Raw genomic sequence first — 25,287 nt, forward strand, 5'->3', positions numbered from 1 at the left:
TAAAAGGGGAGGATTTAAAGGCACATGGAAAGAGCCATGAATAGTCTTCTGGAGTAGACTAGATGGTAAATTTATCTTAAAAATCACAGTGAGGTGGAGAAATCACAGAGCAAACACTAAGAAGAAGTCACTTTTTTGAGTGAGTGAATGCAACAAAGTAAGATAAAAAGCCTTTATGAACTATCAGTACTACTATGATGCTAAAATAGTAATGAGGTATCAGTAAGCACAGTAAGACTTTTGGTTCTTTCTCTTCATCTTTAGATAAGAAGTTTTATTTAGCTCTGAGCTGGCTTTAGGGGAATTTAATTAAACTCTTGCTAATGTTCAGTTCCCAGAACACAGGAAAGGTTAAAAAATGTGTTCTTTCTAACTTGGACTGTTGCACACTAGAGTGTGACCCATAACAATTGTGCTATTCCTCCTATACGAGGAAGTTTTACTTCCACATTCAACACAATTACATCAATTCCTAAAGCTTGGAACAGGCCTTATTACAGTGTTTGTAAGAGCAGATGCTTGGCAAGTCTATATATGCTAGCGAGAACATCATTCAGTTTTATGCACACTTCTGTTTTCTGGCTTGGCATAATTCATTAGCACACTCTACAGAATACTCCATAAAACTGGATTTGGCTGTAATGTTAAGGTTCTAATGACTACAGCATTGTTAAAAAAAAAAATGCAGTAGTTTCTTTTTTATTCTTCAAGTTGATGTTCACATCCGATAAACTGAAAAAGTAGGCAATGAGCTTTTTGCAAGATAATAGCAGGAAAAACAATGTAGTTTTAATTTTTTTAATATTCTCTTTCCAGCATTTAAAGTAGTGACATAGTACAACAATTTTTGTGATGGCTAGCAGATCCCACATAACTAGAATTAGTACAGTATGTACATTTTTATGGCTTATTTCATCCTCATTCTAATATAAAGATTCTTAAAAGGGGCCGTATGTAAAGATGAGGTCAAAGCTTTAATTAAAGTCACCAGTATTGCTTTCCAACCTGTTATGGCACAGCATCAGGTAGAGGAATAAACAAACAAATACAAGCATAACCTGATTTATCTGTGTGTCCCCAACATAAATTTGTTTAATGTAAAAACAAATAAAGCAAAGCTTTGATGGAGGTTGAGCAGAATTTTCAACATCTGTGCAGATAAATTTAATTTATTCCAAAAGAAAAAGCAGCATTAGCTCATCATGTAAAAGCTGATTTAAATGTTTTCATACAAGAGAAAGCATATGCACTAGCTAAAACAAATTCAGTTTTGCCCTTAAAACCTATTTCCCTTAGACAGCCATTACTTCTGAGTTTTCTACCATGATAATGTTCAGTTATTACGTCTTTTTTATTCTCTTCTTGGTTTTACACATGCCACTAACCTAAACCAGAGTTATATGTCCCAGGGGCAGCAACACCCTAAATGCGGCTTCTGTGTAGCATCAGGCAGGTACACTGCAGATTGCCTCTGCAAATCGTTATGTGCAGATCCATAAAGCTGGTCAGGTAAAATAAACTAAGCACAATAGCTTAAATAGTTGAACATAAATGAGTTACAGGTATTTGAATACCCCCCCCACACACAATCTTTCCCCTATAACATATTCAAAACCAAGAAAATAATCTCTGCACACCAGTAACTCACAATAGCAGAGCTACACTGGCTTATCTCTGCAGCAAAGGATAGAGCACTACGAAGAATAAAGATATTTTTTCCTACAAATAAAAGGTTAATCAAAATGATAAATCCCTGTCTGAAACTTACCAAAAAGTATTAAAGTGAGATCTTAAAATTCAAAACTAAAATAATTTGTATCTATCTGAAAACTAGAGATGAAAAAAACTGAATGGGATTAATACCCTTTCTTTTAACTCTAGGTAAGACTGTATAAAGTCTGCATGTGATTTGGAAATCATACAGACACACAAAGTATCACCTGAACTAAGTTTCCTGAAAAAAAGATGAATACGGATCTTAATGTTTTAAAGACCATTTCCTCATGGAAGAGGTCTTTGTGCTTTAAGGAGACTGTTATCACACCTTTCATTCCACAACAGAATTTATAGCTCTGCCTAACTTCTGTGACAAATTAGAAATGGTGAGCATACATACAATACCCTCGCTGTCTTTCTAAAGTATTTTGTTCTTCTTTGAACGATAGTTAGCAAAGAAAATCTTAAAGAGTCTTGAGGCCAATGAGCTGTTTTCATCAATTAGCTTCTAGCTGAGAGAGCAATGGCTGAGAAAGAGCCAAATACTGCCTGAGTGGTGAGGAATGTGGAAAGAGAATCTGAGATTGAAACTCTACAAATTTCAAGGATAGCTGACACTCACCTCAATGTACCTCCAATCTTGGTGGTCCAAACAAGAGAAATATAATATTCTTATAAGAATATATAAGAGTGCTCAGGAGACTAATGCCTATTTGGATGCTTTATCTGTCCCATGCAACTGATCCTGTTTTTTCTTTCTTACTGCCCTTCTTGAAATGAGGATGATTATTTTCTTCAGAATTAAGTCAGGCAAAAAGCTCCTGCACATTGTTCTTCTGGACTTTGGTATGCTAGAAATTTGCATGTTATAATGCCTACGGAGGTCAAGACAGATTATTTGCTTAAAGTCAGTTAAAAAGAAAACTCCTAAGTATGGATTCCTCAAATAAATAAAAAAGAGAAAGACAAAAACCCAGATTATTTTGGAGTCATTACATTTTTTATACACAAATGAATACATGCTACAAGGTTCAGAAACTCACATGCATAAAATAAATCCTTGCTCTTCCCTTCTACCCCCACAAAAAAACCTAACTTGAATTCTTTCTTAATTGTTAATCTGGGATTCTGTTAGTTTTTTAGCAATCAGATAAAGTGAGGAAACACATATACCAATAATTCTCACAAAATCTGTCTGCTTACTATAACAACCAGAAATGATGTGACCCCGTCATACCACTTGGGCTTTATGAGCTATGCACTATGCTGTTTTAAGACCCAGAATATCAGCCTAAATCAATTTTCCACATCATTGTAGGTGTTTCAGCCACATCACTAACATTTAATAAACTTGTGAGTGAAACCATAAGAAAAAACTTTGGAGAAGAACGGAAAGTTGCACCTTTCAGCCTCTGCATTTTTTCTTTGTTTAGAATGCTAGAAGAAGCCATCCGGAAGGAAGAAAGATTATGAATATCTATAAACTAACTGTTTGACAGAGAGAGAAATGCTGATAATAAGTGGGTTGTGTTTGTCTTTTTTGGCTGATCACAACAGAGATCTGAAGCAAAACAGAAGCTCCTGATGTGTTTGTCTAAAGAGGCAGTAGCATGAGCACAGGCAGCAGGAGTTCAGCTGAAGTTCAGGGCAGATGCTGCTATTAGTTTACACTGCAGGAAAGTAAAATTGCTTCCGGATTTACCTCTTCCTCCCAACTTCAGTGCTAAGCCATGCTGTGTCGCAGAGTCACAATGTCAGTAGGAAAGCAGTCTTTTAGCAGGATACCACGCTCACGATGGCAGTCTAGCTCTTCAATAAATCCATACCAATAGATGACTAATCCAGGGCCAAATCTATGAAGCAAAAAGAAGAATGAATTTATGTGATTGTGCAATCCCAGCACAGGTAAAGCTCCTGCTAATTTCACTCCAAAATTGGAAAGATTTTAATTTAATTTTCAAAATTAAAACAGCATTGAATTGATACACCTCATTAATGCCTGATTCCATGAATAAAAATGCTATTTAAAGATGCAAACAATCTCCATAAGGGGTTTATTCCTTGAGTGCTCTGCACATATAACTTACCAGCCAAAAACAGACCTGTGTCTTCAATATTAAGCAACTTTCAAAAACTTTGATACATACAGAAGTTTTTCTTGCAATACGTTCCATTTTTTTCAGATTTGGACATTTAGACATTAAAAATACATGGGTTTATGCAATTCCAGTTCATGTGCATTGTAGTACTGTGAAGATCAACAATGAATCCTTAAAATATAATGTCTATAATGCGTTATTATGCAAGTAATTAGTAAGGTAAACTGTACATAGTTCATAAAGAAATAGAAAGTTTCTACTGCAAGGTCTCTGAAATGTGCCTCAGGAATTCCTCAGATATTACTAACACTGACTGATCCCCACTAGGCAATCTCAGGAAGTAGCCCCATGGACTATTTTACCAATCAGGAAGTTCAGACCTTCAGACTGGGTTCATAAAGAAGTAATCACTATCAATCACTGTGTACTGCGATATGTTTTGCACATCAGTTTCACGTTTTTCCTACTGAGAGCACTTAATTAAAGGGCAGCACTACTTTTGGTGTAGAGTTGCAGGAATTTTACAGTGAAATCATAAATTATGAATGTTGGGTTAGTAAAAGGATGTCTAAAAACAGAACTGCTTTCTGTAGTCTAACATTACAGCAGTCTGTACAACACTAGGCCAAAAAGCTTTTTCTTTCTGTGATTTATTATATGCTGTAGTGAACTTGCCAAAAACAACAGTGCAGGATGAGCTGTTAGATACCGCATGTACAAGAAAAAGTTCAATAGAATGTCATGTAATGGTTTATACACAGAGCTGTGCTTAGCACTCGACCAATATGGTAGCCAATTTTTGTTAATGTTTAATTATAATAAAAGTGTGTCAGGGGGATGCACAGTAACTTAAATGTCCACTTAGCATACAATACAAGCACTCAAAACTGTGGATAGTGCCAGACTGGCTTCATTAGGGTGGTTTCTTTCCAACAATGGAGGAAAACTCTATTTGATGTGCTCGTGTAATGGAACAGGCATCAAAGGAAGAAGAAACCCCTGTGGCTTCCTCCTGCGGTTTCAATTAGATATGGTACTCTTTTGCCCAAAACTGCTGCACAATGTTGTAACATTCTGGTTTACAGCTACAACCCTTCAGCCTAGAAGTGGCTGCATTTTAGTGGCAAAGCAAATGACCCCTCAGCATAGGTGACTTACTAGCTTGGTAAGTGTGGTCATTTTTGAAACTGAAAGATGCTATGTGAAAGTGCAAAGGTTATAAGTGTGACAAATCCAGCCACGCTAAATAATATAATCAAGCATGTTTGTTTAGTATTGAATAAAGCCCAGACTAAAAAATGGCTCATGCAGAAGGGTGATGCAGCCTACACCCAATCCTTTTCTCTGGTGGTCAATAACTTCAGCCTCTACCGTCTCTAAGGATTTCTCTCTGTTGTCATTTTCTGAAGCCCATGTGGAGCCAACACCTCACTGTAGTAAGGACAACAGCTAGTCTAACAGTAGCAAGGAGCAAATGGCAACTGAAGCAAAGGACCGAAACTCACTGCAGGATCAGTCCTGTGCTGCCCCTCACTGTCTCCAGGGAGAGGCAGTAAATTGCTGACGCTGTCTGGCCCTACTTTTGTTATTTGACACACTATGCATATGTTCCCACACCAACCAACCATGGCAAGAGGGATAACTAGGTGGCGATGTACTTCTGTACTAACTGAACTTATCTTAAAAGCAAAAATCCCCGCAAGACAGAGAGCATATTTTACATTTCTAATGGACTATTTTAGGCAAGGCAGAAACTAAAAAATGCACATGCAGCACTTTCATTACGAGCACACGTGCCAGGTAAAAAACTTAATGCTAATGAGCAGCTGCTCAGCCCAAGTTCTGAAGGGCTCATTTTGCTCTGCCTGGTAGTCTGAATCCCCCACCCCTGGAAAAGGCAGGGCGCACTGTGCTTAAGCTTTTGTCTGTATCTGAAATTACAAGTTTTAATAAAATCAATATTTTTAGACTAGTCAAAGGGATTGTTTATGTTTCTATCAAATCATTAGAACTCATAAACACCATTTTTCAGGAATATTGTTCACTTAAAAATTATGTTCAGAAATGACAGTTCTGATGATAAACTTTATATACAGGAACATCTACATATTGTTAATTGCAGGAGCAAGTACACATGAAAAACATGAAAACATCCATCAAATCTGCTTTTCACTGTGTTCATGTAGCAAAACGATTTGCCCTGTGCTACCTAAGTTGCATTTTTTTTCACTATATTGTATCATTCTCTCTATTATGGCTCTATATCAGACAGACCATATGTATGATCACGTAAAATCATACCATACTTTTGTTTAAAAAGACTTAAGTGGAGTACTTAAGACCAAAATTAACTTGTTGGCACATTAAGCATTTGCCACTGACTATCAGGAACTCCTGCTGCTAAGTGCTAATTTCTCTCTCATTAACGCTCAGAGTTGGCAAATCACAAACAATGCCACTGGTTAATTACTGCTGCCTTTATTTGAAAAGACATTTAACCTTTTTTGTGTAGGGGGATGAGGTAGGGAAATGTAAGCTAGAAGTAAGAACCATCATTTTTAATTCAACTCCTTTCAAAGGACGTATGTGACACCGTGGAGAATGAAACTCAGTACTGTAAATTACAGAGCAAAGCTAAAAACTTATTTCTAGATTAATAACAACATTTAACAAATTGGTGACTAATCTTCCTTTCAGGGCCAGTGCTGACAACTTTGGCTTACACAGGAGAATTAACTAAAATGACAGAATGCTTGCTTAGTATGGCTATGGAAAAGGGACTCAGTAGCTCTGAGCAGGAAAATGCAACTTCAAATGCACAAAACAATTCTAATACTATAATGATATGGCATGTAACATAGGTCAAGTCATCCCTGTTTGGAGAAGGTTCAAGCTTAAGGCGAACAAATGAGCATCAGAAAGTATGTAGCTATGGACTATTATGGATTTTACTCTTGCTCAGATGGATTGTATAAACTTCTAAAAATGTACCTGTATTTTTTCCTCCCTTCCCCTGACTTTAGTTCTTACCCTGAAAAGTCTAGCTACAAAGAAACATGTCCAAAAGTTAAATGAAACTGCAGTTTTACCCATTCCAGTGAAACTCTCTACAGTTAGAGCCATATTAAGTTTTCTTTTTTTTTAAGCTGAAAAGAAATCAAAGTAACTGAGTTTTGGTTAATTTTGTGTTTTGTGCAGGAAAAACAGAACAAGAAATATAAAGGCAAGCTTCCTTCAGAATATAATAGACATAGCAAGTGAAACTTGTTCATACAAGTTGCATCAGTTTACTTAAAATAAATTCATAAATACATAGTTATCATTATATAAACCCTGTTTTGGTCCTTGTCTGCTTTTGACATCAGAAGTTGTGATTATAAGGCAACCTAAGCCAATCTAACTGCACTTTAGTGCAGGGTCAGAGTGCCAAAAATGCTGAAAGGGAGGTAGACAGACTTACCACAATGTGGTAAGAAAGAGCAGGACCACAAAATGCAATGGATTAACTCAGGCTGCCAAGGAACTGCAGTCCAATTTAGGCTTGATACAGAAAAGTAAACTGAGTCTAAGTTTTAAGGGCAGCAGACAGCATCTCTCAAGGAGTAAGCTGAAGGATTTGAATTATATGCTGGAGATATGAAAATACAGAGTGTGATTTTTACAGGTTCAGGAGTGGCTTAGATAAAACTTATGTCTAATTATGTTTTGCTAAGTATGCTAGGCTTACTCTGATTCAAGAGTGTTCACAGAATCTTTTGTACTGGTTTAGTTACACTGATTTTAAAACAAACACAAAGTTAAACGAGTATAGTTTTGCACATTGATAATCCTGAGACTCTAGACTTTGTTTTTCCTGGAAAGAAGGAGTTTCATAGAGATACGCTGAAAAAACAGAAAGGTGAAATTTAGATAAGCTGAAGCAAGTTTGGAGAAAACAAGCCAAATGGTTGTTCTTCTTAAAAAAAGATATCTTTCTTTACTGTTAATCTTATATACACAAATCTTCATTTAAGTCAAAGTATCATTTAAAAAAAGGAGAAGAAAAAAGTAAGCAAAATGTGAATCTGGCTTTAACTTGCCCTCCAGTTGAACCAGTTTTGTGTTAGAAAAGAAAAAAAAGACTTTTATTTATTTATCAAAGTGGCCTAGTAGACTCTCACATACTCTACTTCCCTGCAAGAGAAACTACTTTCTAGTAATGTCTTTTCTTCCAGAATGTCTGTGTGGGGTCCATGCTAGCTTCTAAGGATTTGCCTAGACATGTGGCTGTTGTGAGTTGATTTTTTCACCATGAAAAAGCCTTGCATGTGGTTTTATGAAAAATGCATTTTCAACACACAGCTCGATACTGAGCAGAAATGTAAAACATCTTGCAATTGTTTTTACATAAATGTTCATTTTATTTATTTATTCTTAGTCTATTTGTTATAGATGGGTTCTATGAATCTCAGGATAATGTAAATAATTTTTAATTCCAAGAGGTTCTCATAACGAAATGCTGGCATATGAATTCTTATTTCTAATATACATCATTTAAGCAAATATGTTATCGAACAGATACAGTTGTGTACTCATATTAAATGAAAGCAGAATAGTATACCTGGTTGGTGATTTCAGTTACGAAGGTCACATCTGAATGTATCTTTAAAAGACTGTATTCTGGGCCCTCATTTTTAAATGTCAGATCACCAACAGTGCCAGCTACAAAGCTGGCTCTGCTGGGTACCTGATGTGCCACATGTGTAACGGCTTTATTGTTAGTTACATTTTCAGTTGTTACTGGGATAAAAAACAAACAAACAAAAATAAGAACTTTGTTTCTTTTTTTAATGTGAGGCAAATTAGAGCATTACCACTTGCATGTCACTACTTATTTCTTGGGAAAAAAGGAATATGATTCACAAATAAGCCATTACTTTCTAAGTTGATTTTAATATGATTCTTTAGAATTACAGTTATAAGTAATCTGTTTTTACAAGTGGTACTAATAAACCCTATAGATATAATAAATAAAAAAAACCCCATAATATCTGATAAGTGATCTGTTTAAGGACTCAAACTTTATTTTAGTATATTTCTAAGAGTGGAGTGGGTTTCTAGGAGTTGACCATTTGTCTCAGTGGTGGGAATTATATACAGGCAGAGCATAGGCTAGTAGGCAGCAACTGCAAACCACATTTTCAACTTAGGTCAATTGGCATCAGTCAGCCAACTTCCTTAAGTCTAGACCAGTTTACTTCTGCTGGTGACAAAGCCTTATATATCTTGGCAAGCATTTAAAAGCCACTGCTCAGAAACTGACTTTGATTAGCAAGAAATTTTCCATTTAAACTGTTACTACAAGCCTAGTTCAGAATAGTTTGTAACAATTAACATACTTCTACTACTGCACACTCATATAAATAGAGTTTTAAAACCAAATTAAGGTACTTGTGTGTAAGGGTAGTGCATTTTCAAAACCCTGAATTCAGTTCAAAGATAACTATATTTTTTATTACCCCTTTCTCTTTTTAAACCCTCCACACACGTTCATCAACCAACGACACAGGTCTATGATTTAAACAAAAGGTGCCTTCAAGGCATCACACAACCTTCATCAAATCTGGTCAAAACATGCAAAAAACCCTGTAATCCCAATATTTAGTAAAATCTAGTACCTGAGTGCTACTTTTTGCAGTATAAATCTGATTCTTAATCTAATCCTCAGAAGGCTACAGTATTTTTGGCCCCAAACTCCCATAAGCTACTTAATATGATCTTCCTGCAGTAGCAACTGCACAAAAATATATTTGGCTCACAAACGTGACTCAAGAAAAAGTTGAACAGGTGCATTCAAACAGGGCCAATTCTTAGACAAGGTCAGATTGGGGAAGCGGGCATTTTAAAATTTCTGATCAGGTACTTTTAAAGATAATAGGAAACTTGTCCATGACAGCAGCAAGCAATGCATCAAGCCTTACATACAGAGGTTAGCAGTATATCATGTCTCATGGATCCAGGCATTCAGTGTATGCTGCTCAAGGTAAAATAGGTGAGTAAAACCTGATCTGCTTTAAGATTTGATGTTACCACAGTAGTTTGGTCAAGCTTTATTTTTACTGAAGACAAGGAAAAAAATTAAAATCTACTAATATTCTGAGACTTCCAGTTCCAAGGAGGTTTTGACTCACAAATGGAAATTTCTTTGGGGATGAGAAAGGCAGGCATTTCTATGAACACTAGATATTGCTGTGATACTCCATTGACGTGGAATGTTGGAGCTGTCAGGTGAAAAAGGGTGGATGGAAACTAATATCGGGACTCTGTAGTCACACCTCTCTTGGATACAATTAAATTTTAATGAGCTTTTATTTATACTAGTTGCCTTTTTATCTGTGTGATGAGGCTGTTAAGGCATCAATCAAAGAGCAGCATTTTTGTTGGCCACATTTCACCAGGCTTATAATATGATTTAATTGCTTCCGGCATTTGGAGAAATAAAAACAAACCAAGTGATATTTATGTGGATATAAAAAACCATGTTAAAAATGCTTTAGAATTTGCATAGCACAATTTTAAAATGCATATTAATAGAATGCACCAAAAACTGCAAGTCACCATCATTAAAAATATTATAAATACAATGTAACTTTTAGCTGCATAATACATTTTTAATAAACTGTCGAAACACATTATTCACTTACAGGATTCATTCAGATCTAAGTACTGTTCTCCAGGCAAATAAAGGATTTTTATAATCCTCAATGACAAGTTAGTTCTTTTTTTAAATATAGTTCTCATGGAAATTAACTTTTAAAAGCTATGATTAAATAACATTAAGGTTATACAGGTTTACAAGGATCAAGGCTTTCTAAGTGAAGACTGATGCAGTGAGTGAGAAAGAAAAGGCATAGTGGCTCAGGGCAGCTTGTCATTAAGACAAGAGAGCATCAACTGAACTTTGAACCTCTCAAATTTTGTTGGTTCATGTCCTAAATTTTATTGAAAAATATTATTTTGTTATTTAGTCTTTGAGATGCTCAGTGGTTATGTGTATTGAAGGTTTAGAATCAGTAAAACATGTTCTTCAGTCTCAGCAGTTTTAAAAGCAAGTAGATGTTTTGTACATCAGAGAGAAGGTTTTGTGCTGTAAATAAGGCCCTACGCCTGCATTGCAGGATTGGGCTGAGGTAGTGAAAAATGACATGGTATTAGCACTACCATTTTAGAAAAGAAAATGATTAGAATAATAACAAAGTTGCTAATCCTTTATAGTGCTTGGTTATTTAATGGAAATCATGGTCAAAGTCCTCTTTGGCTTTAGCAGACATCGCTGGGGTATGCATTTTGGAAGATGATGTGTTTTAGCTGTCTCAGAAGTTAGTTCCAGTATCTATCTAAAAAAGAAATTAGAGATAATGGAGGTGTTCCAGGCACCTCACTGGGTAATCTGGAGATAGGCCCATATTTCCATGAAATATAAGGATGTTACATTGCTTAAACATCTCAGCATAGGGCAAAGCAACTTAATAAGGCAGCCTGGATGATGGGCAGAAGTAAGGAAAAAAATCTCCATCAAAAATCTCAGTCTGAAATGCACAATACGAGAAAGCTTTTTACATTTTCAGAAGTTTCATAAATTCCTTTCTGATGGACAGAGTCTAATATTCTGTATTAGCTGTTGCATCTACATTTATTTTAGAAGAAACTTCATAATTCAGGATTAGCACATGGTTTTGCCATACTTCTACAAGTGCGCTAATGTATTCCTGTTTAAAGCAGCAACACTTTTCAATCCTACAACATGCCATTCAACCATCAGTTACTTAAGCTATGCTACTTCTATTTAAGTTGTGCTACTCATATGCCAGTTACACACTGCAAGACACTGCTATCCTTTGAAAAGGTGTGGAGAAAAGGCGGTTGTTTGTGTTACAAATTTTTTTCCATATATTGTCTTTGTAAAGAAGAACACTTTCTGATTAAAACCCAGGCAAAAAATGATTCTTCCTGAGGTTCTTGCCTGTTACTCTGTTTCACTGAGAAACCTTGTGCCGATTAGTTCACTCTCCAGAGGCTGCTGATACAAGAACGCTATTGTTTGATTCTACACGTTTTAAGCTCTGTATCAGTGTTGAGAGGAGTTACTGAGGTTATTTTAAACATTTTGTTAAGCTCATAGCAGTCTTCTCAAAGAAATGCCTGGCTGCAAACTACTTCTTATCCTGGGTGACAGAAAACACGAGACAAGCTTTTGAGTACAGTTAGATTGAGGTCCAGGCAGCCATAAGTGCTGGTCAACTCATGTTGCGCCATTAGGTGATTAATAGTTGTTTATTTTTAGGCTTGAAGTAACAGGCCATCCTAAGGCCAGTGCAAGATGATATCTGCATAATCTGTGAGTGCTTCGTAGTTTGCAGAAACCCTCTCTTTCTGTGCAGCTGTTTATCTGGCGACATTGCTTGCCAGAGCGATAGGATATGCCAAAAGTGCATTTAACAGGGGACACTGAACTGCTCTCACTGCAATTTATTTTTGCTTAATAATTTTTGTGAAATAGAACCAAACTAATCAGAAACGTTGTTCAGCACATTTTGATAGCAAAACCATCTATAAATAAATGCCCTGTCTACCTGTATGTTTAGCATTTGCTGACTATGAATCTTGGAACAAGCACTAAAGGTATCTGAAGACATTTTGATGAATTATTATACAATTCCATATCTCAGTATCCTTATACACAAATATACATTAAAACAAACAATATAACAGATGAATGAACAAATGGAGCACAGCTCGTTTGCGCTTCCAACTTCCCAAATCAGAGAATTAGTCCAAGACTGGATACTAAATCACGCTGAGTATCTTCACACAATGTTGCTTAGCAGTTTAACTGCCAAACACACTATTGTGCATAATTGACAGGCAGAAATATTTTATGTGCGATGCTGTACTTAAATTCACTGTCTCTCAAAGTGTAAGTCACCTATCTGTATTAAGCAGGGAACAGATGAAAAAGAAAATACTAAGTCTGCTGCCTATTATTGTGGCACCTCATGTCCGCCCAGAAGGGAAGCAAACACCTCCTCCCATGCAGCGTATCGTTGCCTTCTTTGGAATCTGCTGGCAAACTTAAATTGTGCCTGGCATTCACCCTTTTCATTATGAATGTATCACTTCTAATGCCTGAGGCTCTTCAGCTTGTCTCTTAGTTGATACATTATACCCAGTGCCTGTACAATCTGAGTTGGCACAGTCTGCCTCTCTCTCTCTCCCTGCCCCACTCCATATTCGAAAATAATTCAATTTCTGGTTGTTATTCAGAAAAAAGAGTGCATCCCAAGATACATAACTCTTATGTAGCAGCCTGTATCATCTGCAAAACGTCCAGTCTCTCAAAAGACTACAAAAAAATTTCATATGGATTTTTGGAGACTTTTGGAGACCAACAAGGCGATTTGTAGAGTTATTACATTCATAATTAGATCAAATAGGTGCATAATTGGGGATGTGCACAATAATCTACCTTTTGCAATTTCCACAGGAAACAGCATTATGCCTTCTGCCTCTTTCATTTTATATATATATATATATATATATATATATATATATAAAATATGTATCTGCCAGCCAACCACAGCTCAATTGCACGCTGCTTCTGAAAAATTCATAATGCTATTTAGGTTTATTTACAAGTTATTTGTTCTTTCTTAGCAATATATACCAAGATTAGAAACAAGTTCACTTCAATTTTCTTTGCTTACTATGCACTGAATCTTTTTGGGCTCACTGTTAAAATAAGGAATTTGGTTCAAATGAAAGATATATAAATGCACATTGCTATAAAAGGGAGCCTAAAAAAAGGGAGAGGAAGAATCAGAGGAAAATGCTATCACTTGTGAAGATATAAAAGCAACAGCAGATTTGTCAATATTGGTAGTGACATATTACAATCCATGTCGGATGAGAATTGAGCCAAAAGTTTGCAACTTGATAAAATCACATTAGTCTGAATAATTTTCCTCATATAATTACAGCACTATGTTGAAAATAGTGTAAGACAAGTTGGACTCAGTATTCCTATGTTTTATTTTTATCTTTGCCATGCAATTGCTGGACTCTCTTGCGTCAAGTCATTTACTCCTTATATGGCATTCGTATGTTAGCTGTTCCCAAGGATGGTATGAAGCTTATTATTCCAATAGCCACAAGGTTTGTGTGTTAAATATGGCAAAATCCTTTTAGACAAGTTCAAAACAAACTGTGAGCTACTATAGTTTTTTTCCAAAGGTCAGTATAATATACACAACTGTACTATTCCATTGTAATGCACCTCAAAAACTGCTATATTGAAAATGGAGTCTAACGTCATCAGTGGGTAAGATATTAATAAAATCCCTGTGAAATGCTACAATATTAACATTAGGTATGATACAAGGATTTTTCTCAGTTATGGTTTATGTGTCTGATAACAACCACTATTAAAATATTTTAAATATTTTAATTAAACACACAAAAAAGAAAAGGAAAATTGTTGGTTGGCAGCCTTTTAAGGGCATCAAAGATAGCACTAACAGTTTCTTTTTAAACAAAATAGAAAAAAATGAGTTACTGAGCTGATAGTCCTGTTCAGTGCTGCTCCCTTTATGACAAAAGAAAAACTAAAGGAAAAGAGAAATGACAACAAGTAGAAAAATGATGAAATACACCTTTTCTCTCCAAAGATAGCTTAAGCTTGCAATAAGTAGCTTGGAACTGCAGAACGTCAGCCAGTTTTACCAACCATTCTGAGAGCTGGCTAGCTTCCACCAGAGCATGGTTACCTTGTTCTTTTATCGTTCTCACATTGCCTGTGTCATCCTAAAAGCTGAGAATGAGTATATTAAGTGATAAGATTAGTGGGGCATCCATCTTCCATCCATCCATCCATCTACCATGGCCATCCATCTTTTCCTCTCCCTTTCTCAGTCAAAAATTGTGAGGATTTTATTGTTTCTTGTTTACTTTTTAAAGCACTTATTTTCTATTTTTCTGTCTCTGTTTCTGTAATGCCAAAGCACGCCGTACATTCAAAACATAATGGAGAACAGAGGTTAAAAATAGTTCTTAAATTCCATGGTTGCGATATTCTTACAGAACCCCCCTGAAAAAGCTCTTTCTCACACACAGGTCCATTTGTCATGAAGAGCCATACTGCAACTTAAGTAGAGGTGCTGACAAAAGGTTTCCATCTGGTCCAACCTGAGCACAGACCATTGAATATGTTGAAGATGGGAATGACACCTTCAACTTGACCTGAGTAGTGGAAGCCTGACACAAACAATAAAAGATATGTAAGATATTTTTCCTGTCAGTTCCCTTAGTTTATAGCTTTGTTGCAAAAGAGGGAGTTGCCCTGTCTGGTTAAGCCAGAATGTTGCTAGCTGGAAAGCAAGAAGAAAATAATGGAAAAGTAGAGTCAATAAATAAACAAGAATGGAGAACAACTCTATCTCATTAAAACTAATAGTCAGTGAACATTTAGGTGCTTTGATCTATACCTTTCCTTCCACTTCTAGGATCTTTCTGCGCCAACCTCTGACTTCTAACAGAGATTTGAAAATTTCTCACTGCATCTTTGAGGCATAATGTTTTTTTAAATTAGTATTTCCGCACTCAACTTTTACACACAGTTTCAATAACTGAGTTGACTTAGATATAGGCCTATGAACAACAGACTTGTATACAATACTTAGCTATTACTTATTGCTATAGTCCAGTATAAATACACTCAGTAAGACTGGCATGATCTTCCTGAAGAACCAGACGAATCAGTGATGGGATGTGGAGCTTTTCATCACCAAGTCTTGTATGAATTCCACCTAGGTCACTTACAACAAAGTTATTACCATCAGGCTACTAATATGCAAACTGACCAGTTGTCACTAGAAACAGTATGGTATGTTCTGTTGCATTTACAAAAACCAAACAACCCACCAAAAAACTCAGCTGCCTCCACTCCTTCCCCTCTCAGAAAAGTCTTACTAGGAAGTACCTGATGGCAAGATGTACAGATGGACACAGGCATATACATTTTTTTCCTAAATTCCCCTAGGCCTAAAGCATTAGGATAAACTGGTGAAGGGAAACCTGCATTGCTCATACATGTACTGTATTTTTTGCTAAGGGTAAATAAGACTTCTACTTACAGACCTGTATATCTCTCCCCCTCCACAACTGCTAAACCCACATTAACATTTTTAAAAGCTATTTCTAAAGCCATACCAATAGATTAAGCATTATTTTTAGTTAAGTTCAAAGAGAAGAAAGAGAACAGCTTTGTCTGCTCTACCTGATTTCACTATGGCAACAGCAGAAAAATGGTAAATTCAAGAGATTAAGACAGCTATAATTCCAGCTGAACCAGCAAAAATAAGAATTAAAAAATCATTTATAATTTTTGATTGCCTATGGGCACTTTTGAACCATTATTTAATTAAAAAATTATCAACTACAAGTCAGACCACATATGAAACGATAGAAACAGTATGGAAGAGTTGCTGTTTCCTTAAGTAATGTTTCCACTTTAATGTACTTATTTGCTCTTATTTGATTAACACTGCCAGCATTTAGTACTGTGCAAATTTATGGAAATCTGACTTTAAAGAGCTTTGTGCTACTGAGTGATTTTTTTATATATATGTAATTATACCAAAGTGACTTGATGAGTTTCTGGAAAAAATGAAATAACTGAGTAGCATGTCACGGTATCTTGTGATGTACTGTGAGGTAATACAGGCACTTACTTGTCATCACTGTGGGTAAAATAAGCCGATCGATTTTACCTCAGTTTACATTGCACAAGAGTCTGTCCCATGACTATAAATAAGGATGGATAAAATTTGGTAGATTTGCAAACTTCTTCCATGGGCATTTAAGGACAAATGAGCATTTGCACAGTACCTTGCTTATATACTGCAGGAGTTGGGAGACTGCATAATATTTATGTTAGAGGAAACCAAACTGTAGTTCACTTTTTAGGAAAAAAACCCAAACCCAAGCCAGATACTATATTTGGACTATTACTGTGTAAATACATAATAAACAAAACCTAGTAAAACATCAGATGTGATGACAGTAAAGGAAAACTTTTGACTTGTTGATATCAATGAGTCTGGCAGCCATGACCAATCATAGAACATTTGTTATCTTAAATAGTGAAGTTCCAGAAACTAGAACAAACATTTTTTTCCCCAATGTTCGTTACCCACATTTTACTGCAGATAACTATTCTGACTTGTGTACATGATCTGCAACTTAACTGTAACATGCCAAAAATATTGCTATTGTTCAATTCAAACCTACACATAGATATAGCGACCGTAATAAAGAAATCATATTTCTCTTTGCTTTCTCACAAGGAGAAGGAACCAGTCTGGGTAACAGCTGATCAGTAAAGGGAAGCGAAGTGATGCAGCTAAGGAAAAGACAAAACAATCCTATGAAGTGCTGGGAGAGAGATTTCCAGTAAAATTATAGAAATATTGCATTTGCTTAAAGAATTGCTGCTTAGCCCTGATCTGGAATGACTACCAGGTAAACAGGTCATTCAAGAAAGACATATTCTAAGTACAAGATACAGAGCATGGCTACTAGAATGTCCAGGGGAAAGAAGAGTCTGCCATAGGAAAGACTATATGAGTTTGGCCTTTTCAGCTTAAGAGAGCAAGGACTGAGAGGGGATACAATTGTTTTCTATCAGGACACCAGGGAGATCAGTGCGCTGGGTCTAAAACAGTCTTCCAGTTAAGGTAGTGGGAGCAAAATCTCTTAACTGCTTTTAAAATAAATCCTGGGAACTTTAACAAACAGGTTATAAGATGGTGTTTATGATAGCTGGGGACCAGACATAGTGAAAAAATCTTATGCATTTCTAAATGCGGTACATGAAAGTAAAAATACAAAATACTTTCTCAAGCAATTAGAAATGCTATCACCACTGCTAACAAAATTAAACACAAACCCAAGTGTTTTTTCCCTACCTGAGGAACAAAGACAAATGCCTGTATAAGATGGTGTGTATTTATAAACTGAGACACCAGAAAAGTGCTCAGAATGCAGAAAGACAAGAGTTTTAAAAAAGGTAAGATTAAAAGGAATTTCCTTTTCAATGAGCAGTATGAATCTGAACCATTGTTTGCTCACTGTAAAATATCCATCCCACAGACAGAGCTTAATAATTTAGTTTTCATAAATAATAATGCACTGTCTGATTTTTATCAAAGGTAACATTTTCAATTTGCAGAGGTTCTCTAGGCTTGGAACATAAATACATCAAGACAAGCAAACTTTTCTAACTAAAGAATATATATACAACCTTTCTAATTTCTCTTTTTGTTTTTACAACATGTCTACATGACCTCAAGCACTTTTGTTTGAACGTTATCCAGGCTACTCTTGCCTAATCCTCAAGCCTAGAAAAATACTGAACAAAGTGGACAACTGAAGACATGCAGAAAGAGAGAATGACCAAAACTCAAAAAACTGAATAATAGCCACTTCACTAATTTTCTGTCATAGCTTTCAAGGCAGAAGTATTTTATTAGCCGTAAACCATACCCATGCAACACCTACCCACCCACCACTGTTTTTTTTCTTCATTTCTAGATTCATCTTAAAATTCTGTTTCTAATATGCTAATTCTAATAAGCTCCTAAAAGGTTCCTGGGATCAAGTAAGTGACAATCTCCTCGCCACTGACCTGCGAAGAGAAATAAGCTGTATGTGGATACAGCAGTTTCTAAAGTGCAAACCAAATCTGTTGGTAAGTGAAGGCATAAAGAACTCAGTGGAGAATCTCTAGCTGTAAAACCACCTCCTGCGCGAGCTGAGGGTGCCAGGCGGCCTGCCAACTCCTACGGTGTGACACAAGACCTGCTACACCCAACAAGCTCCCCTGCAGCAAAAATGGCTGAACAGGGATGAACGCTTTGGCTTCCAAATAGAGCTTATGTTAACACTAAAACTGAACAAAGTAGCAGCAACCGAATCAAATGTGACAGCAAAACCCCCATTTTTATTACAGTTCTTAACTTTGTATTTGTATAACTAGTGAATTTATGCTTCAACTTGTCTAACGCTGAATTACAGAGAGGCATGCAGTGGTAATTTTCTTTACGGTCACCTATGGACTAGATGAGTAGAAAGAGAGGGACTATTCCAAAAAAAATATTGTACACTCAACTCCTTTGTCTTCCCTGTCCAGTCAGTTGCACAACAGAAATGTTTACTGTGAGCATGAGCCATAAAACATCAGAGATTAGATTCAAACTGTGAAGAAAGAACTGCCTCCAACTACTTCCATATACTGGTTCTAGCAAGAATCCTTTTCATACAGCAAACACTTTTTGGGAAACTTAACCAAAACCGTGATAGATGTGGAGAGGTAAAAGAAAGACGTAGGAAATAGCCAGTCAAAATGGAATTACTTTTTGTGAAGACAGAAATGTAAAAAAATATGTGAAGGACAGGTGTGGTGTAAAACATCTGGACAACAATTAAAATAAAAATCCACAAAGCATTATGTTAGAAAAGCACGCGATTAAGCCTGAGTTCTCTTTCAGCATTAACTGACACTTGCCAGCAAATTTACAGTGAAGGCTGACAATAAAGAAACGATACTAAATGATGATACCTAAACATTTGTGCATTTCTGAAAACATAAATTGTTTAAAATAAGTTACACAGGGAGCAAGCAACTACCTTCTCTTACTTAGTATGTGAGGCTCAGTGAAGTATTATCCATTCTCAGGACTTTCCATAGAACAAGAAAAACAAATACAGTAATTTTGGTGCACTATCACACAGGTAAGTTTAAATGGGAAGGTCTTAGTTTTCAATAAATATTTTTGTTCACTTTTAACCTCAAATACTTTGGAAAATTTTACCAATGAATCTAAATAAATGCTTCTGGATGAATCTGAAAAACTCAGTAAATGCAGTGCTGGACTGACTTATGGGCAAACGGAATGAACACTTTCAACTATTTACTCATTTTGGTCATTTTAGGTGAACTGAGTCTAATAACTAATTTTAAGGATTTTAAATGCAGTGAATCATCATCTAGTAGACTAAGAACATTAAAGAGGCTGCCAGAAAGGTAGGCTTGATAGTTTAGTGTTTCCAATCACTAAAAAGAAAAAAAAATCCTTGAATTGTAAAACTGAATGCCAGTTTGTAAAATATTAATTGGAAATAGTGAGCAAACTTGATTGTTTTGGTATATTTCCTACTTCTTATTGTATGTTAACAGGTCATCCTTAAAACATATTTTTCTGTCTTGCCTGAAGATTGATTATTACAATGCTACTGTTAGAGTAAGTAAAGGGTAAATATTTGGCTCTTGAGAACAGTCTTATGGGAAATGTGTATTGTGTTTACTGTTATTTGATGATGAAATGTCAACAGACTAAAATATTTCTATAATAAATTATTCCATTCAATAAAAGCATCAATAGTTTGCCTGGTTTTAAAATACAATTTCACTATAATGCATTGAAAGAAATAGCACTAATGTAAAAGCCCTTCCATGTGCATTAGTCCATATTAAACCACAGTCCCTTAGCCCCCTGCTTTAGCATATCGCTAAAGGTCTGACAAACCCACAACTGCATAGAAATTCAGAGATCAGGCTAAAAATCTTTACTTACCCCTTTGTGCCTAGATAAAATAATTTGCTGACTATATGAAGCATAGGCCAATAATTCAGAATTCCCTGTCTTTGTAGGTTTAATATCAAAACATTAAAATAGACAATAACTTAAAAAATAGTGCCTAAAGTTAACGATGTTGTACATACATACACATATATTACATGAAGCCATTTATATTTGTGACCTTTTTTCAAAACATGCAGAGGACAAAGCATCTTTGATAATTGCACTGAAATATGAAAAGATAAATACTTTCCACTTAAACATGAGTTGCAGCCACTGGACTACATGATAGGGATCTTCCAAATACAACTGCAGAAAACTTAACTCTTTAATAACATTCTGCCCACAAAGACAAAGAGAGTCAACTGAATAGTTCACAGAATGCAATATGAAAAAATGAGATTGTCAGCATGATGACAAGGACATTTTTGCCTTAGTTCAATATGAACAAAATAACATTAATGAACAAAAAAAAATCACTCTTTTCTACATTCATCTCATTTAATAGTGCTGATTCTTTCCCCCATTTTTAAGCATCCCATCCCATTCATGACTCCCTTTCATGAATGGAGGGCAAACAGATGCACTGGAATCTCTCCTGATATTAAAGTATCTCACAGTCACGTATTTTGATTTCTGGCATACATTATGATCTGCACTTAATGGAATGTTCCTCTCTTTTTAAGCTATTTTGATGATATCAGCATGTATTTTAGTCATTGATCAGTCGCTCCATTTGTCTTTTATATCACAGTTTGACATTGATACAAGAAACAGGATGAAATACCAACAAAATGATATAGAAGTACTAAGTAATAGTTGATTATGAATTATTTGAGATGCACAGCTTGTCAGTACTTGATTTAAGGGTAAGTAATGAATGTTTCTTTGTACTGCACTCCCAGAAATTCAATAAAAGCAAGAAGCAAGCAGCTTGCAGAGTAAAAAAAAAGGCAATTACAAGTTGCTAATCAGTTCATCTAAGAATTATTGGCCCTTCCTACTAAGAAGTCAGATGCCTTTTATAGTTACTCTTACTTGTGATTTGGCGATCTCAGGTGGATCTCCAGCAAACAACTTCTCCTAATAAAAACCTGCTCTTCCTGGAACCCTCATAGAATTCAGCTGGTTCCCCAAAAGTAATTCTTCCAGTTGTTATTCCCAACTGTACAGATACCGGAAGAGCACTATATAATGCTGATGGCTGGGGAGTTGGAAAGGGCTCTAGTTGTACCACAGTTGGGCTGAGAAAAATCTGGAAACTCAAACTTGTGATAAGAAATTTTAACATTTAATTTGACACCAGACTAAATTGAAAAGTAGGCATGTGGAAGTTAACACAACAAAGGAACTCAAATACATTTTGATATAGAAATATTAAAACATTTAATCATTTTTTTATCAAAATGAAACACTTCACATTTCCAAACAACTAGTTTTTCATTTTAGTTTGCTGAAACATTTTTCAGCATTAACCTGCATTCCCCTCTTCTTGCCACATTTTTAATTCTGGCTGGCCTACATTTTCCAGAATGTGTTTAGACGCCCTCAATTCTAATGAGGTACTATAAAGAAAAAAAAAAAAACAGTTTTAGGGGAGACATGATCCTCCAAAGCCACAACAGCCATTGGTATTAAATATAGTGCCATACAGGAGTGAAGCTGTTGCTATATTAAAACTTACACAACACAAAACATTTCAAGTTCACTCAAATAAATGATATATTCTCAGCTGACCTGAAGTAGACATTTCACTTTGACTTTTGTAGCAGTAATGTTCAACTTATTAAAACTTTGTTTTCTGTCCAAAAAATCCCGCAACAATTACAACATAAAATTCCTAAACACATTTTTTGGAGTGAAAATGATTATTTTTAAATAAAGGAAAGAAGAATACTATAAGAAATCAAAGAAATATTTCATTTTAGTATCTGATAACCAAAAGGAATGTTTTTACATAAATGATCTTCTCTCCACTGCAGTTTGATGAAGATTTTCTAATTTTCAGTATCTGCTTATCTTTGTTAATGCACACACAGAGACATACATATATCTACTGAGAGGTCTGCTTTACTAGCCAAAAGTTTGCTCTGCCAGCAGGAAATGTTAAAAGATTCAGGAAAAAAGAACATTATTAGTAGTTTGTTTTCCACAAATATTACTGTCACTTTAAATTTATCAACCTCCAGAAATACAAGGTCAAAGTAGCAGAAATATAAGAAATGTATTAAAGCAACCCAAGAACCTCCAAACCTAGAAACTGCAAAATAGGCAAAGGAGAAAGAAACAAAAGTGTGGAATTAAACTTCATATCACCAGCAACACATGAAACATTTTTGGCCCACCAACTTTAACCTAACATTTATTTTGCACTTCACTGCCAGGTATTTTAACTGAAAGTTGTTTATAAATTACATGTGTAAATATTCCCAGAGACTATGATCAGAGATAGAGCTAACCTGATGACTTATACTGCTGCTGTAGTAACATAAAAAAGGGGCACAGTTACATATATATATATATGTATACAGGCATATACATATATATGGGTGTACATATATACACACACATATATATAAAAGAGAGCACCTGTGATGGGATGCCCTATTCTAAATTAATTTTGGCCAAAACTTTGCTTTTATTCATGACCAGGCAAATGTAATGGAATCAAGAGTAGCTTTACAACCATCTCTGCTCAGCACCCCTGGTTTCTGCTCCAAACATTTTGCCTTTTGGAGGATCTGGCTTTTTGTGTTAAAGGCCATATATTTTCTTTTGACTGAACATTAAGTACTAATGTATTAAATTGGTTAAGGAAAAGTACAGGATAAACAGGAATAATGTACCCCTCTCACAACAAAGTGTGACTGGTTTTATTTATACTTTCCTGAGATTTACTTGAGAGGAAATGCTTTCTTTTAACATTTAGTTTCATCAGGACTTCAATACAATGCATAAAAGGAATTTTAAATATTTTCTTTGAGGTGTTCGGTGGTTTTATTTGTTTTGTAAACCAAACAAATTGTACAACATGTATTTTCAGTGTATGACTTGATTCCATATGAGCAAAATCAATGTGAGTATTGACGCACAACTTATTACAGGACAGACTAAATTTAGCAAGACACTGCTCTGAGTAAAGAGAATGTTGCATATTTTATGAATGACTGATTTTTAAGAATAAAATAAATACTGAAAGCAGTGCTTAAATGGATATTTTATAATAAATATATAGCTTGGGGGAAAAAAAAACAACTAACACTTATTTCTAAAGGCTCTATCCAGGAAAATGTAATGTAATACCTCTGTATGCAAAATACGTTATATTTTTTCATTCTGTATCTACAACCAATCGACCATTCTCTGAATGTTTTTTGAAGGCTAGAAGTGTCCGTGTGCATTTATGTTACAAAGTCAAAAAATCTTGAAGGTATGTATGTCATCTGTTTGCACTAAGAGAGAATTAATACAGCAGAATTTGGGATATTTCGCAGGCTGAATTCACACTCAGTAGTAGAAATATGGCTTAGCTGATAGAGCAGCGGAATGGCACACACAGCCATTCTGTATAAAGTCTTTCATACACAGACTGAAGTTCATTGCAAAGTAGTTAGTTTTTTGTTTCCACTAATCACTTCAGAAAACTGGTTTGGAACTTTATTACTCTCCTGGCCAAAACTCTTCTAATTTTTTAGTCCAATTTTATTATGGGGTAGAGACATTTTTGGGTGCTATCACTGTCCTTAAGCTTAAATAGCTTTCTCCTGGCAGTTTAGCCTCTGATGTACCTAAAGAAAACAAATGTATCCCCTGATGCTTAGTACACTTACTCTTGGATGTATTAGGATGAAACAGATATGATGCATTAGAGACTTTGTACATTTTCTTCTTTAGTGAAAGTGACTGGGAAACTCAATTAGCTGAAGTGGTTAATTGGATACCTTAGTTGCTTTAATGAGCAAAGTAAAAGGCTGTTCAGTATCTCTAAAGAAGCTTACAATCACATAAATTTAAACAAAGGTCAGTAAAAATTTGCCCCAGGGAAAGTCTGGCTTGAGGCTCGGTACATACTACTAGTACACACACATTCGCCTGACTTAGCAGTATTGTTTAGTAAACAATCTAAATCTTTGAAATATGAAATGTCCTGTAACTTCATCATCTCTGAAAGTTCCAATCTGATCATGTTGGTTATCCACAAATACTATATTATATAAAGAAGCTCAAACTGCATATACCTTTCAGCATATGCACGTTGTAGAATCATCTAATGCCCTCAGCTGGGAGTAAGCGTGTGTTCCCTGTCCTACTCACTGTAAACAAACAGAAGCTGGTGCTCCCACAAAGAGAATGCAACCTTAAAAATAATGTTGATATAATAAAGGTAGAATGGTAAAATATTGTACCTACTGTTACAGTTTTTGTGGTTGTAAACAGAAGCTTTATAATATAATACCTGACAACAACTCACTACCTTTAAAGCAATTTGAAAAATTAATTGATACCAATAGGAAGTGCTGAGAAATGGGTCAAGAGTTACTTTAATATATCAATAAATTCAATCAATCAAACTGCTTTTTTTGTTGAACTAGTGGAATACAATAATAACATTGTTAATTTGTCGTGTTTTCTTACTATGTGATAAAATAATGTTAGCTTACAGAAGCCGATTACTATGGTAACTTTCTTTATACCACTACACTTTGTGTTTTGAACCTAAATTATATAGCTCCAGTGATAACAATGAAGCTCCACTATTCTATGTTAGCTAAAGATTAGGTTCACAGTTTTTAAATCCA

The 25,287-nt window shown here is 35.4% G+C and overlaps 1 protein-coding gene across 3 annotated transcripts in view; it reads right to left on the bottom strand.

The window, feature by feature from the left end:
• Nucleotides 1–767: 767 nt before the first annotated feature.
• The window catches only part of CDIN1 (CDAN1 interacting nuclease 1), a 131,333-nt gene continuing 106,813 nt past the window's right edge, over nt 768–25,287 (bottom strand). The window contains exon 11 of one of the 3 annotated variants that reach the window (XM_067296651.1): nt 768–3,569. In XM_067296651.1, coding sequence (XP_067152752.1) covers nt 3,440–3,569 — 130 coding nt within the window. In that variant the 3' untranslated portion in view covers nt 768–3,439. The remainder of the gene's footprint in view (nt 3,570–25,287) is intronic. The other 2 variants (XR_010884168.1, XM_067296655.1) reach the window with 2 other exon arrangements.

This window comes from Apteryx mantelli, chromosome 4, assembly GCF_036417845.1.
Source record: "Apteryx mantelli isolate bAptMan1 chromosome 4, bAptMan1.hap1, whole genome shotgun sequence".
NCBI lineage: Eukaryota > Metazoa > Chordata > Aves > Apterygiformes > Apterygidae > Apteryx > Apteryx mantelli.